Here is a 22,904-nt window from a genome sequence, read left to right as displayed (position 1 = left end):
TTGGACAGGAAGGATAAAAAATTAACATTTTATGAGTTGTGTTTTGTAATGTCCTTTATTTGGCAGATGCGGCTAAACAGAGCTTGGAGCTAATTCAATTGTGTATATCTGTTCATGCTTGATTTTCAGTGTGTGTAGAGGGGTAGAGAAGGCTTTAAGAGGCACACGCTTTGTAAATATGTACAGCTGTGTCCCTTTTAAAGCAGGCTGCTCCTACTTCTTCTCTGTTTGTAAGCCATCACTTACTTCTGTCATGATAAGGGGCAATGAACGCAAGGCTCAAACAGCAAATATCAGTCATGTTCGACAGTTTCCTATTTTTCTGACCCGCTTTGGTCTGGGGGGCATTTATTTTTATTATACACAATCACTGTAGTCTTTGGTGGAAAATGATTAGTTTTTGTTTTGGTTAAGTATATGTTGTTTCTCCTTCAATTCATTGTGCTGACGGAGCAGGGAATGGACCAGGACGCACAAATCAATGTCTTATTTTGAAATGCCCACTCAATGGTGACTGTCTGACTCTCATTATTCTGAGTTGTCTGTCTCTCTCTCTCTCTGTGTTTAGCCCTGGACTTTGTCATGCTGTACTGGATTATGTACAAGCAGCCTCGTCTCTATCTCTTTCTCTTTGTTTAGATGTGTCCCTCACCAGGATCAGCAGACTCTGTGCAGCATAAATCTGATTGGCAATGCATCACTGCCACAATGTGTTTCTCTTTCACGCAGAGATACTAAGTGTAAACCGCTAACACACATTTGCCATTTGAAATGGCAAATGTAAAGAAAGAGATGGGAAGATTTTTTAGAGTTAGTGGGAAGGGGGGGTTCTGTGAAAACAGTTGCTCCATTCACTGTTTACAAATAATGTATATACATTTTTTTCCTATGCTTTTGTTAGTCAAACGTAAGATGTTATCAGGAAGTCTACACCCAAAGCACCAGGGGCTGTATTCACAAAACATTTCAAGGCTAAGAGTAGGTCCTAACTTGCTGATTTAGGAGTAATTCCTAAAAATAAGGGGCGTTTCACTCCTAATTTTAGGACTCCTAACTTTCTAAGATAAGTGTAATTCACAAAGCATTTTAGCACTAAAATTTGCTCCTAAATCTATGAAAAGCTAGGAGTCCTCGAGAGGACCCCTAAGTCACTAAGAGTAAATAACAGACAATCATTTGATGGCATTTTGGAGAGATTTAATGATAGTGAGCTTTCTGAAAGGTACCTTAATAACTGTGAGGGTTTAATGATCTTAGTAAAGCTATATTTAGAAAGTATAGCCACATTCATATTTATTATATTTATTCAAACAAATTTATTTATTAAGCTCCTTTTCTTACAGTTGCCTTTTTCCTTCTGCATGCATTTTACAATTTTGCTGGCTGTTGTTTGTAAATGATTAATTTTTAGGTTTGTCGCTGTCTGACTATTGCTGCATAGTCCGTTGTTGAGAGAAATACAGTGAGAGTGCATGGTGTGCATCTCTTCACAATTTTTTTTCCAAATCAAATCATTGTAAAATTGAAAATGAATAGGCCTATGTGGCGCTATTGTAGGCTAATTGTGAACGAATGTGTAGGAAACCCTGCAGTATATTATTGGTTTCATGTTAAATCAGTGTCACTTATCATTAATTGTATTTATATCTCTATATTAATATGGATATATTTTTTCTATCATACAATCATAGTAATTAATTCCCTCTCAGCCAATCACTGTGGCCATAGAAGGTAGAACATGACATCATCCATAGCAACAGGGTCAATCCCGCCCTCTTATTTTAGCCTAGTTAGGAATTCCTCCCACTCCTTAGTAACAGTTGATTTCAGAAGCTTTGTGAATAGTTTTTAAGAAATAACTCTTAACTAAGAACTTTTAGTGCTCCTTAGGAGGACTCTTTGCGCTAAGATAAAAGGTTTCGTGAATACGGCCCCAGAGCTTAAAGCACTGTTCCCGCTCTGCCAAACTATAGCTTCTAGTTTGTCATTTTCCAGCTTTATTATGCAATTATGACCCCTTCTAAAGGGAACTCTTCCAAAATGAAGCTTCTATAATACAATGATTTATCCAACTGTTAACAATTATGTTAGAACAAAACATTCTTCTAGATCCAACAGATCGATAGCAGAGTTCTTTTTGTTGTCCCACTGTCTTATAACCTGATACATTTATGTTCAGTATTAACCTTCTGGTCTGAATTTCTGTGACACATCTCAGACACAATTTGATGGCTGTTTGACTGTTTGTTTATTGTTTTTTTTCCCCTATAGTCCAGTAAATGGTCCAGTAAATGAATGCTATACAGCACTAAATCGCAAAGCTGCCTTGAAGGGCTTTGCAATCTGGACACCCTCTATCTTTAGACCCAGGAGTGAGTGGCTATAGCAGAGATGTCCTCTATGAAGTTCACTGAAGGTATTCTCCTGGGCAATCAGGCTCCCAACAGAGTTACCTTTTCTGCATGGGAAACAATTGTCTAACAGTTTTTTTTAATACTGTTCTTAAATAGAGAGATGGTGTCCTCTTTTTAAATGCTTCATTTGTCCTAATGCTCTATTAAACGGGGCCCTGGCTATAGAGATGGACAAGTATTCTTTGGAACGGCAATGTGCGATAAGTAGCCTCTCATTTGACCGCCCTTGCAGGCCAATTATAAAGCTGTAACAGGGCAACACCTCCTCAGTCTCTCTCTGTTATTGAACCTCTCCGTTGTTTCGGCTCAGTTTCTCTGTCTTTTTTTCTCCTCCTGTCCTTTCGCTCTGTGTCTATTTCTCTCTCTCTCTCTCTCTCTCCCCCTGCGGCAAAGAGTAGAGAGGGCAGGCGTGGTGATGGCCAGCCCTAGTGTCCTTTAGTGTCCGATAACAGAGCCTCCCCATCAGCTGCCTGCCTCCGCCAAGCAGGGCCTCGGCTAATGGATTTGGCTGGCAGGCATACATCCCTTCATCCCAATTCAGCCACCCTGCTATCTCCCACACCTCTCAATTATTCAGTTCTCCACTTCTATGCAAATGGTTTCCTATTGGGGGGGGGGGGGGAACCCTGCCGTCATTTTCATCTGGTTGTTATGTGTGCTGATGCGTGGGACTCCGGAGACTTGTCGGCTGTGACATATGGTATAGCTGGTGAGATGGAGCGTGCTGCCTGCTCGCCGATCCCTCATCTCCATCTAAGGCGAAGCTCCATCAGACCTGAACCATTAGAGGCTGATCTATCGGAGCGCCCGCTCACAAGTGGTAACACTCTCTCTAGCAGTTCCCTAGCAACCGCCGCAAGCGCTGGTCTCTTTCACTGTAATGCTCAGTTGCTTAGCTACAGAGACTGACAAAACTACACATGGCTGGTCTTCCCATGGAGTCAAGGGGTCCAAAAAAAAAGAAGCTGGTATCATTCAGAAAGTGGATCAATGAAAAAAGATGCAATCAGGAAAAGATGTCACAGCGCACCATTCTCAAGCTGTCTGGGAAATAGCAGTGTACATATTGCAAACATCAAGTCAGATATGCTATTGTAACCCTGTGTTACGGGTTTGCCTAACTGTATAGGTGTTATACAATAATAAATGGAGCACAGGTGAGTTGCAACAGTGGTTGATCATTGGTACGCGTGTGATTACGTGAATGCACCACAACAACGCCTGCTTTACGGCACCTACAGGTACTCTCGATGGACACCTATCTCCAAACTCAAAAGGCATATATCAGACATTAAACAATCTGTCACACTATCAACTTTCACGCATCGCCATGTCACAGTGTGTGTTTACCCGACATCTGACATTTGAACTGAAATGATTGCACCGGTGGTGGAGGGCTGGCATGGGCTTGATTGCATTCTGTGTGTTTGTGTTGCTCCTCGGAGTCAGAGGGTGAGTCAAGGGCAGTGGGTGGCAGGGGAAGAGAAGATGGGGGTGAAGGTTTTTGGAGGACTGCGTAATTAAGGCACATAAAACAGCCAGCCTCCCCGGCAGCAGGAAGGTGTGCTGCTGATTTAGCCCTTCCCCTCCATGCTGGCCACCTGTTAAAGGATTTATTTCCCAGGTCAGTGGTGGGAGCCTGCCATCATCAGGCAGCCTGCTCCTTCTCTTGGCACAGTGGGAGCCTGTAGCAGTAGAGATGGTGGGGTTGGAAACGGGGTTACTTATACGGCATGGCAAGGCAACCTTTTGTTTTCACATTTGGGGATGTGACTTTTCAGTAAGGGCAGACTTTTTGGAAACTAATAATGTTTGTCTCGAGATACATTTTGAGAGGTTGTAGAAAGTTTTCCGGAAATATATTGTTAGTGCCACACTGCTCCTTTTCTGAGTGCGTGGAGAGCAACTAGCAAGTGTGAGGAAAACTTCCTTCCTCAAGTCATCTGGGAGACATTGTGCCCTTCCAGTAGCCAACCTCAGCAATGTCACACCCCACCTTAGCAGATGCTTAAAGAAAACACCGGCAAGCGCATTTACCCCCATTTTACACTCTCATATTTCATTTGCACGTCCACTGAGGTTTACCTCTCCATTCTCTTCTCCACTGCAGATACTGCAAGGTGAAAATGGTATGTTATCTGTTTATTTATGAGAGGCGCAGTAAGGGCAGTGTATTTACCATAGCCACAATCCTGTGTGTATTTTGAAGACTCAGTCTCAGAGGTAATTTCATGAATCTGTAGTTAGGTTTATGTTAACAAGGGGTAGACACACCCCCCAGATGGCGGCATATCTCTCTCTCTCCCCCTCCAACCCAACCCAACCCCTGAGAGACAGACACCGCTGGGCAAAAGCAGGCAGAAGCAGGGCCTGCTACAGCCAAAAATAATTAAGCACGCTGTCACAGTCTTTTTGCTGTATTCGCACAAAATTTTCATCCAAGTCTCAACATGGGAGAAGGCCCCTGCCTCCAGTCTTTTCTTTTCCAGAAAGATCCACACATAAACACCCCCCCCCCCCCACACACACACACACTGCAGCACTCACACTACTGTTTACCCATGATGTCACTGCCTGTGCAGAACAAGTCGTCTTTGATCAAGTGTCTCTGTGGAACGGTCCTTTGTAAACAACCAATAAGATTAGATCCACAAAGGGTAGTTATTTGTTATAGTATTCTTTATCAGACGCCTCATTGTAATAGAAATTATGTTTATGCTTGCTCAACCTACAGGTGCCGAACATACACTACATTTCATACAGTATTAATGTGTAATATGGATGATTACATGTGTACAGTTTCATCTTTGCATTTCTAAATGACTGATTATCCTGTATTGTGCAGCAACCCACATGAGACATGAATCCCATTCTTAACCATGTTGGCAGACAGGACATTCTGTGGCCACTGTTTCTATGACAACATGGTAATCAGTGTGAGATAGATCATGCAATGTAATGCTAAGTAGGTATACACTGACATGTATTCTCCTCGACGCATATAAGCGTTATTAACTGCAGTTGGTGCGACGGTTCAAATAAGTATTGGTAGCAAAGGAAACAGCCACCGCCTCTGCATATGCTTTTTATACTGAACATGGAAGGTTGTGTGTATTAATCTTCATTGTTTATGTTGCATTTTTTAAAAGGCTATGCAGTGTCGCACATATTCCATATCACTATTCAAGTGCCTCAGGCCAACATCAACAGTATTCCAATGAAGCATGTGGCAAAAAGATTTTATTGAACACCATCTGCGTTTTCTCTTTGGAGGGCTGCTATATTTGCAGATCTAGAAAAGGTCATCCATGTTTTTATCTCTTCCCAACTTGACTATTGCAACACTCTTCATTCTGGTCCAAGCAGGCGAAACATTCAAACTTAGGTTAACTTTACACCATTGCAATTGCCAGGCTTTTGAACACATCCTAGTTGTATCAGTATGTAGGCAAAGATTGAGCTGAGTCATGACATAACATATGTGTCATGTGTGCTGTGTGCTGTTCCATACAGAGAGAAATTAAACATGATGAGGCAAAGATAGCAGAGTACTAAAAAAACTAATGCCCCCTTCCTCATAGGTAGGCAGGTATTTCTTCCACCTGAGCTTTGGGATATGCTTCAGATATCTCACAGACAATTTACGCTGCCAGTTACTCTTAGAGTTTAATGGAGTTATAAATGTGTCCGTATATCCGTGTCCACATCTCACTACTTGGATCATCGTTACAGTTATATAATTGTCAGGTGTGGGGCTTTTGGAGTGTAAAACTCATCGGTTTCTATCATTTATCCTGAAGTGTACAAGGCATACCGACAGCAGCCTTCCCAATTGCTGTCCATCCCTTTAGAATCTCTCTCTCTCTCTCTCTCTCTCTCTCTCTCTCTCTCTCTCTCTCTCTCTCTCGCTCTCTCTCTCTCTCGCTCTCGTTAGCTGTAGAGAACTATTTTCAGCTCCGTCTGAGCGGCAGCACTGATTTGTGCAATGTTTTTTCACCTGCTCTTCATCATTTTCATTTCATATCCTGAGCCGGGTTTTGCCTTGAAGAAGTGCTATCTGCCTGATGTTGCCTGTGTGTTGCGTTTTTCGGATGCTTTTGGCTGGATTTAAGAAGTTGCTGTTGTTTTATATTTGTTTTGTCTCCCCTTAAAAGAGAATCCTCTCTGCTGTTGCAAGCTTTATGTTCCACATGGTCTGACTTGAGTGTTCTTACCTGCATGGAAAACACTGTTTGTTTGTACCACTGTGATTTGATGCCCGAAACAAAATAAATACGAATTTCTATGGTACTGGCTGTAAGAGAAAAGAATTTCGATAACATGAATTTTCAATTGATTCTTTCTGGAAGAGAAAAGCAGTGACTGCAGTGTATAACTGTATCGTCTGGATTATAGTATGAGTTTTATGCATTGCGCTCATTTTTTTCCCTCCTTCTTTTTCATTTCTCTTTACTTTCTCTGTTTTGGTGTCTTCTTGTAACGTCAAGCTTTCAACTGAATTCCGATGGTGAGGCACATTTTAAAGGTCACCATAGTAGTAGTAATAGTAGACAAGAGAGAGGTGTTTGTGTGCTTCCAGGCCCTGGGCTAAATGATTTCTCTTTGCTGGGGTGAAAACTTGACGGCTGATTGCTCCACTCACCTTGTGCGACTTGGAGGTAAGAGAAACATTTCCCCTTAGTCCCACTGTGCCATCCTTCCAGCACTGAGGTTCCACAGTATAATTTCTCTCTTAACTCTCCAGTGTATGCATCCGCTAAAAGAGGCTGCCTGGGCCGTTTATGGCGCACAGCTAACAAGTTCTCATACCCCTGACCTTTTACTTTTTTGTAGAGACCACACATTGAAGCTCTTCTGCCCCGTCAATCCAGCATAGTACCCCCCCAAATTATCTCATTAAGGCCCACATTTTTGGGAAAGTAAGATGAATGTGCATGCAGCATGTGGCTCTGATTGCCAAAGAACAAGAGACTGTTGTGTGTGTGGACTGCTGTGAGTTATGGGGGGGGGTGGGGGAGGGGGGGCTGTGAGAGGGAGCAGGGATAGCCTTCCGTCCATCATGCTGCCGCTGCACTCATGTTTGACCCAGCTGTATGGGAGCCTCCTGTGTTTGTTGAACTTCTAGAAACATCAGCCTGTGTCATCAAAAGCTCACCCCCAAAGTGCACTGTGCCATTAGTAGCATTAACGCAGGTCCACTGAGAGATCTAGCGGCAGTCTGTTATCTCCTGTTTGCCTTTGTATTATCTGATGGCTCTGACTGGTGCAGGCTAAGGAAAGGCCAACAAGTCACTGACTGCTTCTGTTAACTAAAAGATGAGACATCTCCAACAGATGTGTTTTCGTTTTAAATCCCACTCAAAATCCTTTATTTTTTTGGAAAAGTTTTTTTTTTATAGCTATTTGTCTTTTTTACCTTTTGTTAATGTACCCTGTCTGATGACAACTCCAGACACCCACACCACTCCGAGGACTGGGTAACAAAACAAAACATGAATTGTCCATTGTTTAAAATAGTCCTTTCAGCATTTTTTTGAAAACTCTGTTCAAATCAGTGGCAAGGTCAAACTCCGAGTTTAGTTTAGCACTCAGAAACAGAGCCCATAAATGAATGTATTTCAGTGTTTCCCATGCCACTAAAAGGCAAGAGTTTATATGTGCTCTACTAAAGGCTTCTCCCTGGTGAGGCATTTCTGTCGGGGGGGTAACAAAGTGAGCGTATGCGCAGCGTGGCACGGCCCTCAGTGCGGAAATGGCTGCATCTGTGATAAATACACACAGCAAACAAATTGCAGCAAAGCAGGTGGGGAGTCGCCATGATGCTTACGCGTGACCTTGTGTTTTTTTTAGACATCAAACTTTGCTAATTTAAGCAGTTCAACCGAAATCTTTTACAACATTGCTGAGAGACGGGGAGAAAAAGGAAGAAAGGTAAGGGAAAATATAAAGAATGAGAGATTGACTGAGGAAAAGAGAAAAATGGAAGGAGAATTAAAGAAAAAAAACAGCACTGGACCAGGTTCGAACACAGCACCCGAATGAGATTTTACTATACCATCAATCCAGAGAATCTGCACCCATTGCACGTTAACATTTATCTATCTATCTATCTATCTATCTATCTATCTATCTATCTATCTATCTATCTATCTATCTATCTATCTATCTATCTATCTATCTATCTATCTATCTATCTATCTATCTATCTATCTATCTATCTATCTATCTATCTATCTATCTATCTATCTATCTATCTATCTATCTATCTATCTATCTATCTATCTATCTATCTATCTATCTATCTATCTATCTATCTATCTATCTATCTATGTGACAATTCCACACAATACACAATTTTCTCTCTCACATATTCATACATCTTACTTTGTGTTGTCCGAAGGGTGACGGAAGAAGCCAAAGGCTTATCAGCTCCCGCCCCCAACATGCAGCACTATGTGGTGACTTCAACGTTATTCCAACATATTTGATCTGTTCTTTGCCAAGTGGCTATGAGTTATAGTATAAGCAATGTATTCCCAGGAGAGCATGTTTCAGTCGCATTGCAGAAGCAGCTATTCAGCCCACTGTGTATGTATGTTCTGTCCTTTTGAAGAACTGTGTGACATATATCACTGCTAGGTAGGTGTCTTCTTTATGTTGAGTCTGCCTCCCTGGAGGAGTGGGCCACAGCTCTCCCTCATCCACATGGGGCCCTGAAACTGTCTCCGGGTGTTTTGTAAGGGAGGGGTGATGAGGGTTAAGGGAGGAAGAGGAGTGTGAGAATGACCTATTTTTTTTTTAGATGGGGCCCCTCTCACAGAAGTTGTCAGCACTGCCTTACAGTGATGGGGCAAGTTTTGACGCTGTTGAAGATAATACGTGTGTGTGTGTGTGTGTGTGTGTGTGTGTGTGTGTGTGTGTGTGTGTGTGTGTGTGTGTGTGTGTGTGTGTGTGTGTGTGTGTGTGTGTGTGTGTGTGTGTGTGTGTGTGTGTGTGTGTGTGTGTGTGTGTGTGTGTGTGTGTGTGTGTGTGTGTGAAGAGCAAATCATGGGTTCTGTTGAGAGTGCAGTGGCTAGATGGGTCCGTGTCACAATCTTTTCCAATGTAGGTATCTAAAAAACAGGCACAGATAAGAGAGGCTGCTCTGGTGGCCCTCACAGATGGAGCAGTAATGGGGCCATACCCCAGTTCCACTGGCTGAAGTCTCTTGGTAAAATAGGACTGCTATGGTCATTCTTCTGTCATTTCAGGAAGGTCATACACTCTGAACAAGCGTTCAAGCACCAAGTGCCCACAGGTGATGCAGAGAAAAAGGCTATAATATTTTTCTAAATGCACCTATTACTGAAGGCGGGCAATGGCTTGCTACAGTATGTTGCAACCCCGTAATAAAAAGCCCAGGCTGGACTCTGAGTGCTATTAATGCGGAGCTGTTGTTGTACCAATATTACCACACATTTCTTTCTGGCTTTTGCTGTTTTTCAATAGATGGACCAATCCTGGGAATTAAAGTGTTTATTTTTAAACATTCAGATCTTCCTCTGAGAATGCATACTTATTTTAATGTGTCGTGAAATAGTTGGTAAAAATAACAGAATAAATGGTATTTAGCTCGTAATCTCTAAGAAAACGGCTAACGTCGAACTGATTAGCTGCAATGAATCCCTCAGGCCCACATTACCCAGGCTGCTGGTTCAGTTGTGAAAGAGATGGTCTGTTGTGATAAGTCTTGTAATTAAACGGCACAGGCTATGAATGCATGAGTAATGAGTGGCACCCTGAGTTTGAAAGGAGTTGAGGAACCTATAAGCATCAACCCCCCTGCCAGACAAAGTTCAGGGAATAGGAAAATGACTGATTTGACTCAAAAGTTGCTAACCAAGGTCACTGCCCACCACTTCCATTTTTTTCCCCACACTTACCTGTTTTTCTTATTGTGGAAAGGACAGTGTTTTCAGCTGTGTGTTTTTATTTTATTTTTAAGGCTCCTAAATCTATGAAGAAATAAATCTGTCAATAAATGAATAAGGCATCTTCTAGAAGAGAGCAACGGTAATTGTAATTTGCCCATCTCATTTCTCAGACATAAGTTGTACAAAGCATAACCAGCATTGTTATTTGTACAGAGAAAATGCTGAAGTACTTCCCGGAACATGGCCAGATTAAATAACCGTTTCATATTCACATGAAGACAGGCCTCAGTCAAGCCCCAGGGAGAGACTAGCTCTTTCAGCGTGAGATGATGAAGCCCCCTGCAGTGTTTTCTTATTGCAGCCTCGTGAATGTCAGCATGTTAGCAACTGTCTCACAATTTTTTTGATATGTAGTAACAAGATTTTTCAAAGGCCTTGTGGCATTATCATATTACTTTGAACTCAAAAAAGAAGAGGGCGAAGAAAAGAAAAAAAAAAGTCATCTGCCTCAGTGCTTTAGGGCCACACTTATGTCTACACTTCCCAAAGATTGTGGAGTTCATCAGTCATTTGTGAGAGCACACGGCCAAAAGTTATTATCTGATCAACAAAACATATTTATTTGCCTCAGGCTATGATACAAAGACACTTACTTTCTTAAATTCCTCATTAGAAAATGGGATCATAAGGGCCGACAGAGTTGAAAGCGTGATAGACAGCAAAAGCTAGTGGATCATTTTGACATTATCTCAGCCCTAGTTTATACTTTTGAATAAACAAATGTGTCATTGGAAATGAATGGAATCATTTTCAGTCATGTTCACTTGTATTTCTTGGGTTTAATTTGTTTTGTTATTTAACTTCAATTTCTTCAAGAACTCATATTTAAAGCCCAACTCGCAGCTTGGTCGTTCAGTGGTCCCACATCTACCCATGAGGGCTAAATAAAGTATCGCCACACAATATTTTTTGCTCATTTGCAAACCATAACTACGTAAACACAAGACTTAGATGTGGCTTTTTATTTGTAATTAACACCATTAAGATGATTTGAAGAGCGTGTGTCAAATGTTGCCGGATTGTGAGCGTGTTTAATTTCTCCACCCACAGTGTCTTTCTCCATCAAATCCACGTTGGGGCGCATATGTCTTAATTGAGATGACGGGTAATAGCATCTGTGAAGGCCACATCACTTGCAGTCCTGCTGCAGCTGTGCCCCCACAACTGTGTGTGTGTGTGTGTGTGTGTGTGTGTGTGTGTGTGTGTGTGTGTGTGTGTGTGTGTGTGTGTGTGTGTGTGTGTGTGTGTGTGTGTGTGTGTGTGTGTGTGTGTGTGTGTGTGTGTGTGTGTGTGTGTGTGTGTGTGTGTGTGTGTGTGTGTGTGTGTGTGTGTGTGTGCATGTTTAAACCTTACTGACATTTGAAAGATTCATGGAGCACAACTCACCAGCTCAAGGACCTGCTTGCACACACTCCCGTAGAATTATGATATAGTGGCCAGGCTTTTTAGGCCCTAATCAGAGGTATGATGAGATGCAGTTGAGGTCAGGTTAACAACATGACGGTCTAATATTCAGTGGAAGAGATTTAAAGGATGTGCTGAAGCCGTCTATGGTTTGTTTTTACACATTCAATACAAAACAAACAGAGCTTTAGAAAAATACAGGTTGCTTTTAGAGCTCTGCCATAACGGGGCACCTTGCTGCAGGGCAACTGGCAGTTGAACAATAAATATTGTAGATGCCGACTGTACGTGATTGTATAGATTACTGCCGCGCGTTGAATTGAATTTTAGGGAAACCTGCCTGTGGTTTTCCAGTTCCATCAGACAGCAAATGTCTTCCTAAAGGGGGTCCATGTCGTACAGGAAAATCAAAATTCTATTCTCCTTCACAACATGAATGTGGATGATGTTGCCCAGCAGGGCTGCTTCCTGTTACACACACAACTGTATATGTGCATGCTGCTTTTGAGCTACATCCCCACATAGCCATGACATGCCTGCAGAGATACTACAAACAAATTGAGACACGGGAGATGCAGAGTAATTGGGACTCCATGGACCTTGGTTTATTATTGTGATGTCACATGAATAGCAAATGTTTTCCTTTAAAACACAGTGTGCATCTCTATTAGTTTAAATACATGCCAAATACTTGTAAATATTGACAAATTGGATTGTTTGAATTGTCTTTCTTTCCTTGATATAGTCTTTACGCCACAAACTGGAGGTGCATTACCTGTGTTGTACGTATAACCCCCTAGCCTCGCCTGGTGCATCGGCAAAACTACCCCTCGTTTTCATATTTAATTCAAAACATTCAGAAAATGCATTGGAGAAAAAATGAAAACTAGCGCCGATGAGAGAAGTAGTGTCACCTGGCAGTTCGTTCAAGCTTAGAGGGATGTTAAAGAAAGCCCAGAGCAGTGCAAACAGCTGGTGGTGCTGCTCACTGACTTTCTCCCTCTGTCTTTACTCTGGGCCAGACGTCCCTGTAGACACACTACCAGTGCCACTCTTACAGCATGCTGCATGTGTACAGCAAAACAATCATCATACCCTCAATGTTCTTCTCCTTCAGTATGGGGTCAATATATACTCACTAACGGTGCGGTACTGTAAAGCAGTAAAAATGGGTGCCAGCAGGCTGAGAGATGGCTTTCCAATTAAGTGGTCTTTTCTTTCACTGGCAGAGCTTCTTGACATTGTAAGGCAGCGTGGATAGAACTGTGGTGTACTTTATGTGTCCGCTGAAGTGTGTGTGTGTGTGTGTGTGTGTGTGTGTGTGTGTGTGTGTGTGTGTGTGTGTGTGTGCAGCATGTATGTTGTGTAACTCTGTAAGATGTGATTGTAACTTACTGGCAGTGGCAGGTGTGATGATTGACAGTATGGAAAAGATCTGATTAGTGCTTTTGAAAATGTCATGCGTCTGAGTCACATTGAGGGTCACCTATCTGTCACAGTATAAAATGGTACCGAGGGGGCCTCAGCACAAGTTATTAAGTTACCTAATTTACAATACACGTCAGTAAAGTTAAAGCTTTTAAGAAAATTTTGTATTAAACATTTTTTCTAAATCAGAAAATAAATTTACTGTGATGTTGCACATGTGCATGGCGCTCTGTCATCATCCTTTGTAACGGCTTGTCTCTTGTTCTTTAGCCCCTAGTCTGTTTAAGTGTGACAGAATCTCAATGACACTCACAATGGAAAAGCTCTTTGAAAGCCAAGTATATGAATAATCACAGAGACACCCTTAATCCATTTTTTAAAGAGGAGGAATATTAATGCGCTGTTACACAACTGTATCTGCACGGCATGAGGCAGGTCTGATTCCAGGTCTGCTAAAAAGCCCCATGCACTCTTTCAGACTGCAGTTTCAGCGAATGCTAGGGGATCACTTTGCACTCTGTCACCATGACAACGCCAGTTCCATGTCCGAGTGGGTGTACACACTTCATTTAGTAATCCTCAGCGACCAACACAGGAACAGCTGTGTGCATGCTGAGAGGGTCCAGACTAGCAATCACGCCAAAATACACTTAATTAGTGTAAATGTGGTCACTCTTGTGGGTATTATGGAATTAGAATTCGAGTGGCAGTGTCTGGCATCTACTGCTGCACTGTATACAGTACATGCAATTTGGCTTTTTATTTGAATTGGTAAACGCATTCTGCTTGCTGTTGTCATTGTTGTTTGCCTCGTGCAGTTTGTATGTTATTCACTGCAGTATGTTTTGAGGTAAGAAATACAATTTCCCTCACCTGAGTAATGCTGAAATCCATTACCACCGAGCCATCAAAGAACCATCAGGGAGCCGTGTTAACCTGCCTTAAGTGGCAAGACTTCAACTTTGTCACTCAAACAACCCCCGGAAAAGCACAACCTGCCCACATACACACACTCTGAATGCTACGTCCACGCCATGTACCCCAGTTTTAAAGTTCAAATTGTAAAGTGTAACTCCCAACCCAAGCACTTCTTTCACTTATATACAGGTATGTGATACTGATCAGTTATGAAAGTCATACAGTTTTTATCTTTTTTTGCACTTTAACTTCAGTGGTTCAAAGCTCATTTAAATCATTTAGTAGAAGGACATGTTACCTTCCATTAACCTTTTCTCTATCTGACTACTGCTGTCTTGTACGTTTAAGTTGCACGGTAGCTGAAGAGAAAGCTAAACTGGGCGCAGAGTCGGCGTGTGAATCTACGCCGCGGTTGGAGACCCTGTGTTTACGCGGGTGGATCCTCACCTGCCAAACTCAGTTACATGTCATGTACCCCTCTGACATACTGACAGTGAGTAACATGTAAGAGATGAAGGAATAGGGAAACGCAAGAGAGGCCTTCACAGACATGATGCTCTCTCTCTCTCTCTCTCTCTCTCTCTCTCTCTCTCTCTCTCTCTCTCTCTCTCTCTCTCTCTCTCTCTCTTTCTTTCATGGGCCATTGAACGCCTTGAATTGACCGCCTTCTGGATTGACAAAAGAGATCGGCTTGTCCTCTCACTTCACAATGACTGTCACCTATGTCTTGTCATGTTGAGAAGAGGCAGTTGTTAATTCAAACCAGTAATATATAGGAAGGATTGAGGCTTTATTTTGACAGGTTGACAATGCTAAAGAGTGTTTAATAAGAGCATGGAATTATAGCACTGAGTTTATTATGGTTACTACTGATAATACATTACTATTATCACTACAACTTCTGCCACTATTACTTATTATAATAATTATATTGATAAAAATAATGATATTAATATATATGTCTTAAACACTCATTTTGCCAAGACAAATCTTGTCTCAACTGTTTAAAGGGAAAATACCTGCTTCACTTTAACAGAAAAGGGTATGGCTGGAAGTAAATCATTCTTGAAAAGTGTCAACTCAATAGAGAGCATCACAGCGATGGATTATACAGTGTTTTCTTATTGCATCACCCCTTGTATTAAACCTCCTCCTCTGCTCTTCGGTGTTCAGTTTTACCTGCCTGTTTTGTGTATGTTTTGAGGGGGAAAAAACATAAACAAAAGAAAATTAAATATTAATGGCACACAGACAGGAGATTTCAGTGAGCACTGTGTTACTTTATTGATCTTCCTTCTTAACTTTGCGCTGATGCATTACAAGTCTTTCTAAATCAACTCTTATAAAACTAGGAGGACAGGCAGTTGTTGTTGTTGTTGTTGCACCACAAGCATATTCTCCCAAGACTTTAAGAAATGGCATTCTATAGCCAGCTGTGATTCACTTTCCTCTTGGTACAATTTTCTTAATGGACCCAGCATTCTTTGTGACGGTGCTTTTACCGGTATTACTATGCAAATATTTATTTTTTTCTTAATTAGAAAACTATACATAACAAGACATTGAAATGACTTCAGCGTTTTCATTGTGTCGATTTTTCTCTCAACAATGAGAATTAAAAAGTCACTCTCTACACTATCTCTTGATTCAATCATTTTTAAAAACACCTCAGCCACCACTGTGCAGTATTTTTAAAATGCCGATCTTCCGCATAAGTGTGAGAACTCTATAGGGACATTTAATTCTACCAAGGCCACTTAGAAACTAATAAGCCCAACAGTCCATTATACATGCAATATCTGGCTTAAGCCATAAAAATAGTCATTACATTTTAATTTCAAATTTTGGCTGAATGTATTAATGCGTTCTAAGTCATTATGTGTTTTGTTGATTCTTAAGCTTGGAAGATTATTGCCAAGGGCAGCATGGAAGTGCTTTGATTATTGAATAGGAGCATTCAGGACCAGTCACGTTACAGTAAACGAGTTTAAGTATTTTTTTCAGACTTTTGGAATTGTTATTATGTGGAAGGCTAAACTCAGTACAGGCAAGTAAAAATTAAAGATTGAATAGGCGGTGAAGTGCTGGTCCCTCTCTTCACTTTCTAAATGAAGTCTGGATATTTCAAAAGACTATTTTAGTTGATAGAAAAGTGGCGTCTTTGAAATGAGCATGTCCCCTTGGTAGCTATGCGGCAGATGAATATTTGAGTAGGCTTGATAAGATGCAAGATGTTCTCACACACACACACACACACACACACACACACACACACACACACACACATACACACACTTGCTCCACAGTTAGCGTGTGAGAGGATTCATCTTGTGTCCAGTCCATTACAAGCAGACTGACATGGCCTCCCAAAAATCACTTGCCACGAAGAATGTCTTGATTGAGATTCAATAGTTTTAATTAAAAAAAAATGTTTGCCCTCTGATCTGAGCCTTCCATTAACAGGATTGGGCCAATATTGAATCCCCATCTGGTATTTATATGTTTCTACATAATGCAGCTGCACAGTGCATAATGTCAAGATACCCCAGGATATGTTTGACATCCGAATAAATCTCTAGATTAGGAAAATATATCTGTGTCACAATTTTCCTTTTGAAGTTTTCCTGGAGTGTTTTGGATAATATCCCTTTAGTATGTTCTATCATTTCTGTGTCAGCCTGGAAACTGGTTTGAACAGGAATCTGACATCCTCTTTTTTTATCTCCCGACCAAAACCGATCTGCTGGCTTCGCTTGCTGCTGCATCCTCACTATAACTAATGGCCGCTCAATCATAATGGATCGGGGCTTTATACCAACCAATCAAAATATGTTTAAATCAGCCTTGATCAGCCCTGATACAGTTAATTTATGCAAATTGGTTCAGGGGGATCCCCATATTCATTATGGAACGTGAACCATTGGAAATTGATCAACTATAAATGGTGTTACAATTGTCAACTATGTAATTCACATAAAATGTAATTTCCATGTAAGTTAGCTGGCTGTACCAGACACATCGTAACAAATGTAAGGAATAATATTTAGAAATTTCTATAGTGATGAAAATGAGTGAAATATTATATGTGTATCATTCTTTCATAGTATCCACGAGAAATAGTACAGTAGTTTACTGTACAACTGTCAGTGTGATCTGTGAAGTTCACGTGGGAAATAAGCAGTTCATCTTGCACTCGCTAACTCTTTTCTGTTATTTCACGCTGTACCTGATGGCTGAACATTTTTAAAAAGGCCTTCAAACTCTCCCCATAAATCTCCAGAGTCCCTGCTGTTACAGAAACATGACACCATCCCCAGCAAAACTGAAGGGAAAGACATAATACCAAGTCTGGTCCTGAGGGCAAAGTCAGACAAAGCCATAGTGATCTTTAAATGATCTTTATTATTGCATTGTAAATTCCAATAATGCATTGTTGATGTAGTTACCTAACAAAGGAAGGCCTACAGTGGTTTATATGAGCAACTCCCCTTAAGTATTTTTTTTGGCTGATAAGTGTTTTAGTAACTGTGACCAATTGATTTGTTTGGACAATAGTTCGGAAATGTGCACCAATCATGGCACATGAGAAGTCTAGAACTGGCAGGCATTAGAGACTGTCCCATTTCTTCCATTTGGAAAACGAATGACAAAAAATCAGACTACATGCAGAGCTTGTAATAAATACAAGACTTGTCCATACTACAGTAAGTGTCCATATAGTAAAAAATAATAATATACGGTCTGAATATTTATGTAAATGGTTCATGTTTCACTCGTGGTGTGTAGCCTTAAGGTATCATTACACCACATTAGGCAATGTCAGTCAATATCACTTTTGTTACAGCGTTTAATGTTGTCCTATAAACAAATATTTATCCTTTCACTCTTTTACTATAAATACACTTTCAGGATCTTTTTGGTTTGTTTGTGTTTATTTTGTTCCTTTTTAGTTTTTTTTTCTGGCAGAGCATACGGGCCCATGTGGTATAAAGCACAGTTGAATGGCAATCATCAGTCCTTGCCGGTTCAGTTGTGTAACTGACCTCGTAGCCCCAAGCAAGAGACTGCAGTGAACAATTCCAGTTCAGATATTGTGAGGATAAACTAGTAAAAAAAAAAACACAGTCGGGTTTGGAAGCTCATTAACTTCTTCTTGTTGTATTGGCAAGGTGTGGGCCTTGCAGGAGGTGTGTGCAATGGGGATATTGTGGTATGTGTGATACGGAATAATTCTGTTAAATTATTAAGGGCTTATGAGCAAACTATGCTCGGCTGTGTCGAGTCATTTTGCCTCTATAGTTCTGTTCTGTATTTTACATGTAATTATTATTTTTTATTTTCAATTATTGTCCTTTAAAAAAAAATGGCCGTCATTGGCGTATTTATTTATTATTTCCCTCAATAAGTCAAGGCTGCAGAGTTTTACTCTTGGTTTGAAGTTTTGTAATGTTCTGTCGTGGGCTGATTAATTTCCTTTCACCGTACTAAACAAAAGCCTTCCCTTTAATGTATTTCATCAGGGCATTTCTCTTGATGTTGTCTGCATTCGCTCTCATCCTCTCAATCAAACCCAGCCCCCCCGAAGTGCAAGGGGGACGGCTAGTAATCTTTTCAACCCCGCTAAGATAGAGATTTATGTTCCGCTGGTACCAAGGTTGTACAGAGATAATGGTATACATATGTCGGTGTGTGTGCTTCTGAGCAAGGCAGAAACACTGATACACTGAAATGTTTCTGTCAGCTAATGGATGCGAATAATAATCAAAGCTAAAGGGCTCTACCAGGAGAAAAATAACAATGACCATAAAGAACCATGTTGGATGGATTATCTGCCCAAGCTTTTCGAGCTGTTAAGAGCATTTTTGTATAATGTATGTATTGAAAAAAAGTGTTTCATAAATAACAATTTCCTTAGTCTTTAAAAATAGTGTGTGTGTGTGTGTGTGTGTGTGTGTGTGTGTGTGTACTGTGTACTGTGTACTGTGTACTGTGTAGAGGGAGTCCTAACCTTTAGGCAAGATTATTTTCACGGTTAAACTGCCCATAGTTCATGCACTACAATACCATGCCTCTTCTTAATTGTATTGCTGATCTATTTCTAATTATTATTTGTATTCCAAGGTCCGTGCAATTGACTAGACTATTTCAGTACATTTTCACAGGTCTTTAGAAAAGTCTTAATTCAATAAAGTTGCTACAATCTTACAGCTGCTTAATGGCCCGAAACACCTCATTGCAAATGATCATTAGATTGTTTTGGCTTTAGTGAATGGCTTTGACATTTCCTTTAAATACAACATATAACCTCAGTCCCACCAAGACCAAGGGTAAAGATTTGTGTTTTAAGTTGATATACTGAAGCTGTTACCAGCGTGTTTTGAAGTTCTACATCAACTAACTCTATTATTCCTCCGTAGTGAAATACGTCTTTCACCTTACGGGAACACAGCTGTATAAATATTTATTTGATGTGGAAGTGTTGGGGATACTAGTGGAGACATCGCCACTGGTGAGATAAGAACTGTTTAAATTTTCATGAATTCACCAGCAGTCTGGTTTTTGGCGCTTGCCCATACTCTAATTGGCAAGTTGCCATTCTTGTAGTAAAGAACTTTATGAATAATGCACGAAAAACAACTTACCACGTGTCCCATTACATCCACATTGTGCTATGCAGTTTCCGACCTGCTATTCTGGAATAAGACAATACTTCAGACAGCTCCATTCTCATTACAGCCCAGCCTCAGCTTAGCTGGGGATCACTCAGAAAACCCCTAATTTCTCACCTCTTCCAAACACAAAACCTCAGCCCTTAAGCAACACAAATGAAAGCCACTTGATTATAGTGGTCCCGCTGCATTTTATCATCCTGACCTATTAAGCAAGCAGACATTCAACTGAGAACTAAATTTAATCCATAAAAGATTTATGATCAAGTAGAGCAGTACTATAGCTTACATTTATTCATCTGGAAAATGAGGCTAAATGCTTTATATTAGAAGTAAACGATGAGGTTTAAGAAAACACATGAGGGGACTGCATTTTAAAACACAGGCTGCCTTGTTTTCCTTTCAAGCCCTCACCTGAACCAGGTCCCAATTCTCAGCGTTCATACTTAAACAGTGTTTTAGGGCACATAAATGGGGACTGAATTGCAAACTTATGAGTAATAGGTGATGTATATTTAATGGGCCATGAATGAAGAAGAGGGAAACCATAATTTCTTTTAACTCTGGCACTGTCGGCTTTTGAGGAAACAGAAAAACATTTACGAAGTTCATCATTTGTAGTTTACAAGGACATACTATTGCACCCAAACCTTGATAACCTTTTTTGAGCAATTATCCGATGTGTCGAATCTTATATACACACAGTTATTCATTATTAATGATGTATTACTATTTGCCGTTCTGCGTAAGTGCAACACCTGCGGTTAAACTTCTCTGGAATGCTCTGTGGCTGATAAAGAGTTTACTTCTTGTATATTGATGTTGAACTGTCTTGTCCAGTATTAAGAAAGGCCAGAAGTTAGTCACGCAGAATGTAGAAGATTATGTTTCTGTCAAGTCAGCGCTCAGGTTCTCTTATTTACCTGTCATCACTCTTATGATTCAATTAAGACTCTACATTCCCTAGTCCGGTCAGGCCAGACAAGGAGACCAGTGATTGACAGAATAAATACATTACTATGCTTAAGGAGATAGGGGGGGAAAGAGAGAGAGTACAGGGAGGAATATGAATATTTGAGTAGATGGCATAAAGGAATCTCGTAATTGATTTTCTATCTAATCTGCCATTGCATGTACTGGATAAATGTATTACATTTCAGGCAGTGCCTGGTTCACGCTGTCCCAATTGTCTTATTGTAGAGACACATCTTTTATCTTCTACTGTATTTAATGGGGATTTTTCAAGATTCTTAAAACATTTGCTCGACTGCTCAGCTGCACTGAAGACAGCTAAACGTTTTTATTTTTTTTTTCTAACATCAGTGTACTCCCACTACAGTGCGCTACTAGAAATACTGCCAAACCATGTAACCTTGCTTAAAGTGGCTGACATTAGCTTTGTGTGTTGTTCCCTTCCGACAGATGTCATCCACACTGTGGGTCCGGTGGCCAGAGGTAACGTGGGCCCTCCCGAGAGAAACGACCTCACCTCCTGCTACCAGAACTCCCTCAGGCTGATGAAGGAGCATGGCTTGAGCACTGTGGTGAGTACTGCACGCTACCATCTTCACATTCATCGGAACAAAAATGTGTCTCTGTTTTGCTGTTTTGTGCAGCTCGGAAGACATAAATTAGATGCTTCTGTGTTTTTTGTGCGACAGTGAGTAAGCCTTCAGTGAGAAAAACTCTGTGTTTGATTATTTTGAAAATGTTGCAACGCTACAAGAACAAAAGGATTTTTCAACTTTCATTTTTTTTTTCCCGATACAGTTCTGAAAAGCATTAATCTTCTCCATTCAAACAAAAGCAAGGACAGAGAGAAAAACAACACAACAGTAATGTTTCATGTTTGGCAAATGAAGGCTTTTCATGTTGGCTCTTTTGGCTTGTGATTAAATGAAATGGAAGGCCTTAGTATCCACCTGCCACACAGTTTTTCAGTCATCGTTTGGGTTGCCACTTTGAGGAGGGAACACCTTGACCTCTTTCCCATATTTTCCTTAGGCTTTTGTATGTTCATTTGTGATTAATAATTTTTTTGTTTCCATAAACTTGCAATGCCTGGCAAGCAAAGAGTCATTTCATATGTTTTGATTGTTGCATATGTCTGTACCACCGTCCTCATGAAACTTTTTTTTTTCTTCCATAAAAAGCATGAGGTTCAGTAAACATGGCGGAATCATTAGGGCTGTAGATGAGACAATGCCCACACAATCCACAGCTGGCAGCAGTCGATCATTAACACACTGTCTGAGCTTCTAGCCCTTTTTCTGGACCGTATGTATTCTGTCCATGTGATATATGGATTGGCCCCTGCCCACGGAGGGTAAACAAATCAGTATCACACGAAATAGCCACAAATCAGATTCTCAGCACCAACCTACTGCCCTGCAGCCTCATCAGAGGCCAATCAATGGGAGTACTTACCGACTGAGAGGGCAGACATAGACGAGTGCCAGTTTCATTAAAGATGATTGTGACAAAATGCTCTGATAATGACTTATGGTGGATCTCACACAGACACCTCCTAGGTAGAAATTAAATGGATTTTGAAGCTAAGTGAGTGAAGTCGTTATGGTAAGTGTTTTGAAGTTATAGCAAAATCAGCCGCATGCCTGCTGGTCTTGCATAGTTCCCTATTAACAGTACCATCCACTATGGTATGATGAGCCAGTCACGATGTATAACATTCCATTTTAATACATTAAAATAAGGATGTAATTTAGCAAATAGAACAATGTTCTCTGTTAGGCTTCACATGGCACAAGGGAAATCCTGCTCTACAGCACTGGGCCCCTCAGACCACCTCCTTGTCTTTTGTCCTCCATAAATGTTCCAATACGTTCTTTGTTCCTCACACATTCCAAGGATTTATTTAGTTTAGGCCTATCTCTTGATTTGTTTATCCAATCATCCATATATTTATAAGAAACAGTTTAGAGAGAGTTACTGTTTTTAGTGGGAGCTGCCTGGATCCTATCTAATGTATTTATACAGCTGCTCCGTGTTGAGCGGCCCTTCAGTAAAAACAGGGGTGTTCTGTGATTGACTGGCCTTGTAGGATGAGCCTGGGCATTACATGATCTTCGCCACATTCC

At 40.8% G+C, this 22,904-nt stretch overlaps 1 protein-coding gene across 5 annotated transcripts in view; it reads left to right on the top strand.

Moving 5' to 3' along the window:
• macrod2 (mono-ADP ribosylhydrolase 2) overlaps window positions 1–22,904 on the top strand; it is a 425,756-nt gene that overhangs the window by 270,134 nt on the left and 132,718 nt on the right. For all 5 annotated transcript variants that reach the window (XM_080036751.1, XM_080036749.1, XM_080036750.1 and 2 more), the window contains exon 6: window positions 21,229–21,350. In XM_080036751.1, coding sequence (XP_079892877.1) covers window positions 21,229–21,350 — 122 coding nt within the window. The remainder of the gene's footprint in view (window positions 1–21,228; window positions 21,351–22,904) is intronic.

This window comes from Ammodytes marinus (genome assembly GCF_949987685.1).
Source record: "Ammodytes marinus genome assembly, chromosome: 11".
In the NCBI taxonomy this organism is placed as follows: domain Eukaryota; kingdom Metazoa; phylum Chordata; class Actinopteri; order Uranoscopiformes; family Ammodytidae; genus Ammodytes; species Ammodytes marinus.
Note: the sequence above shows the minus strand (reverse complement) of the source record. Positions and strands in the feature narration are given on the sequence as shown.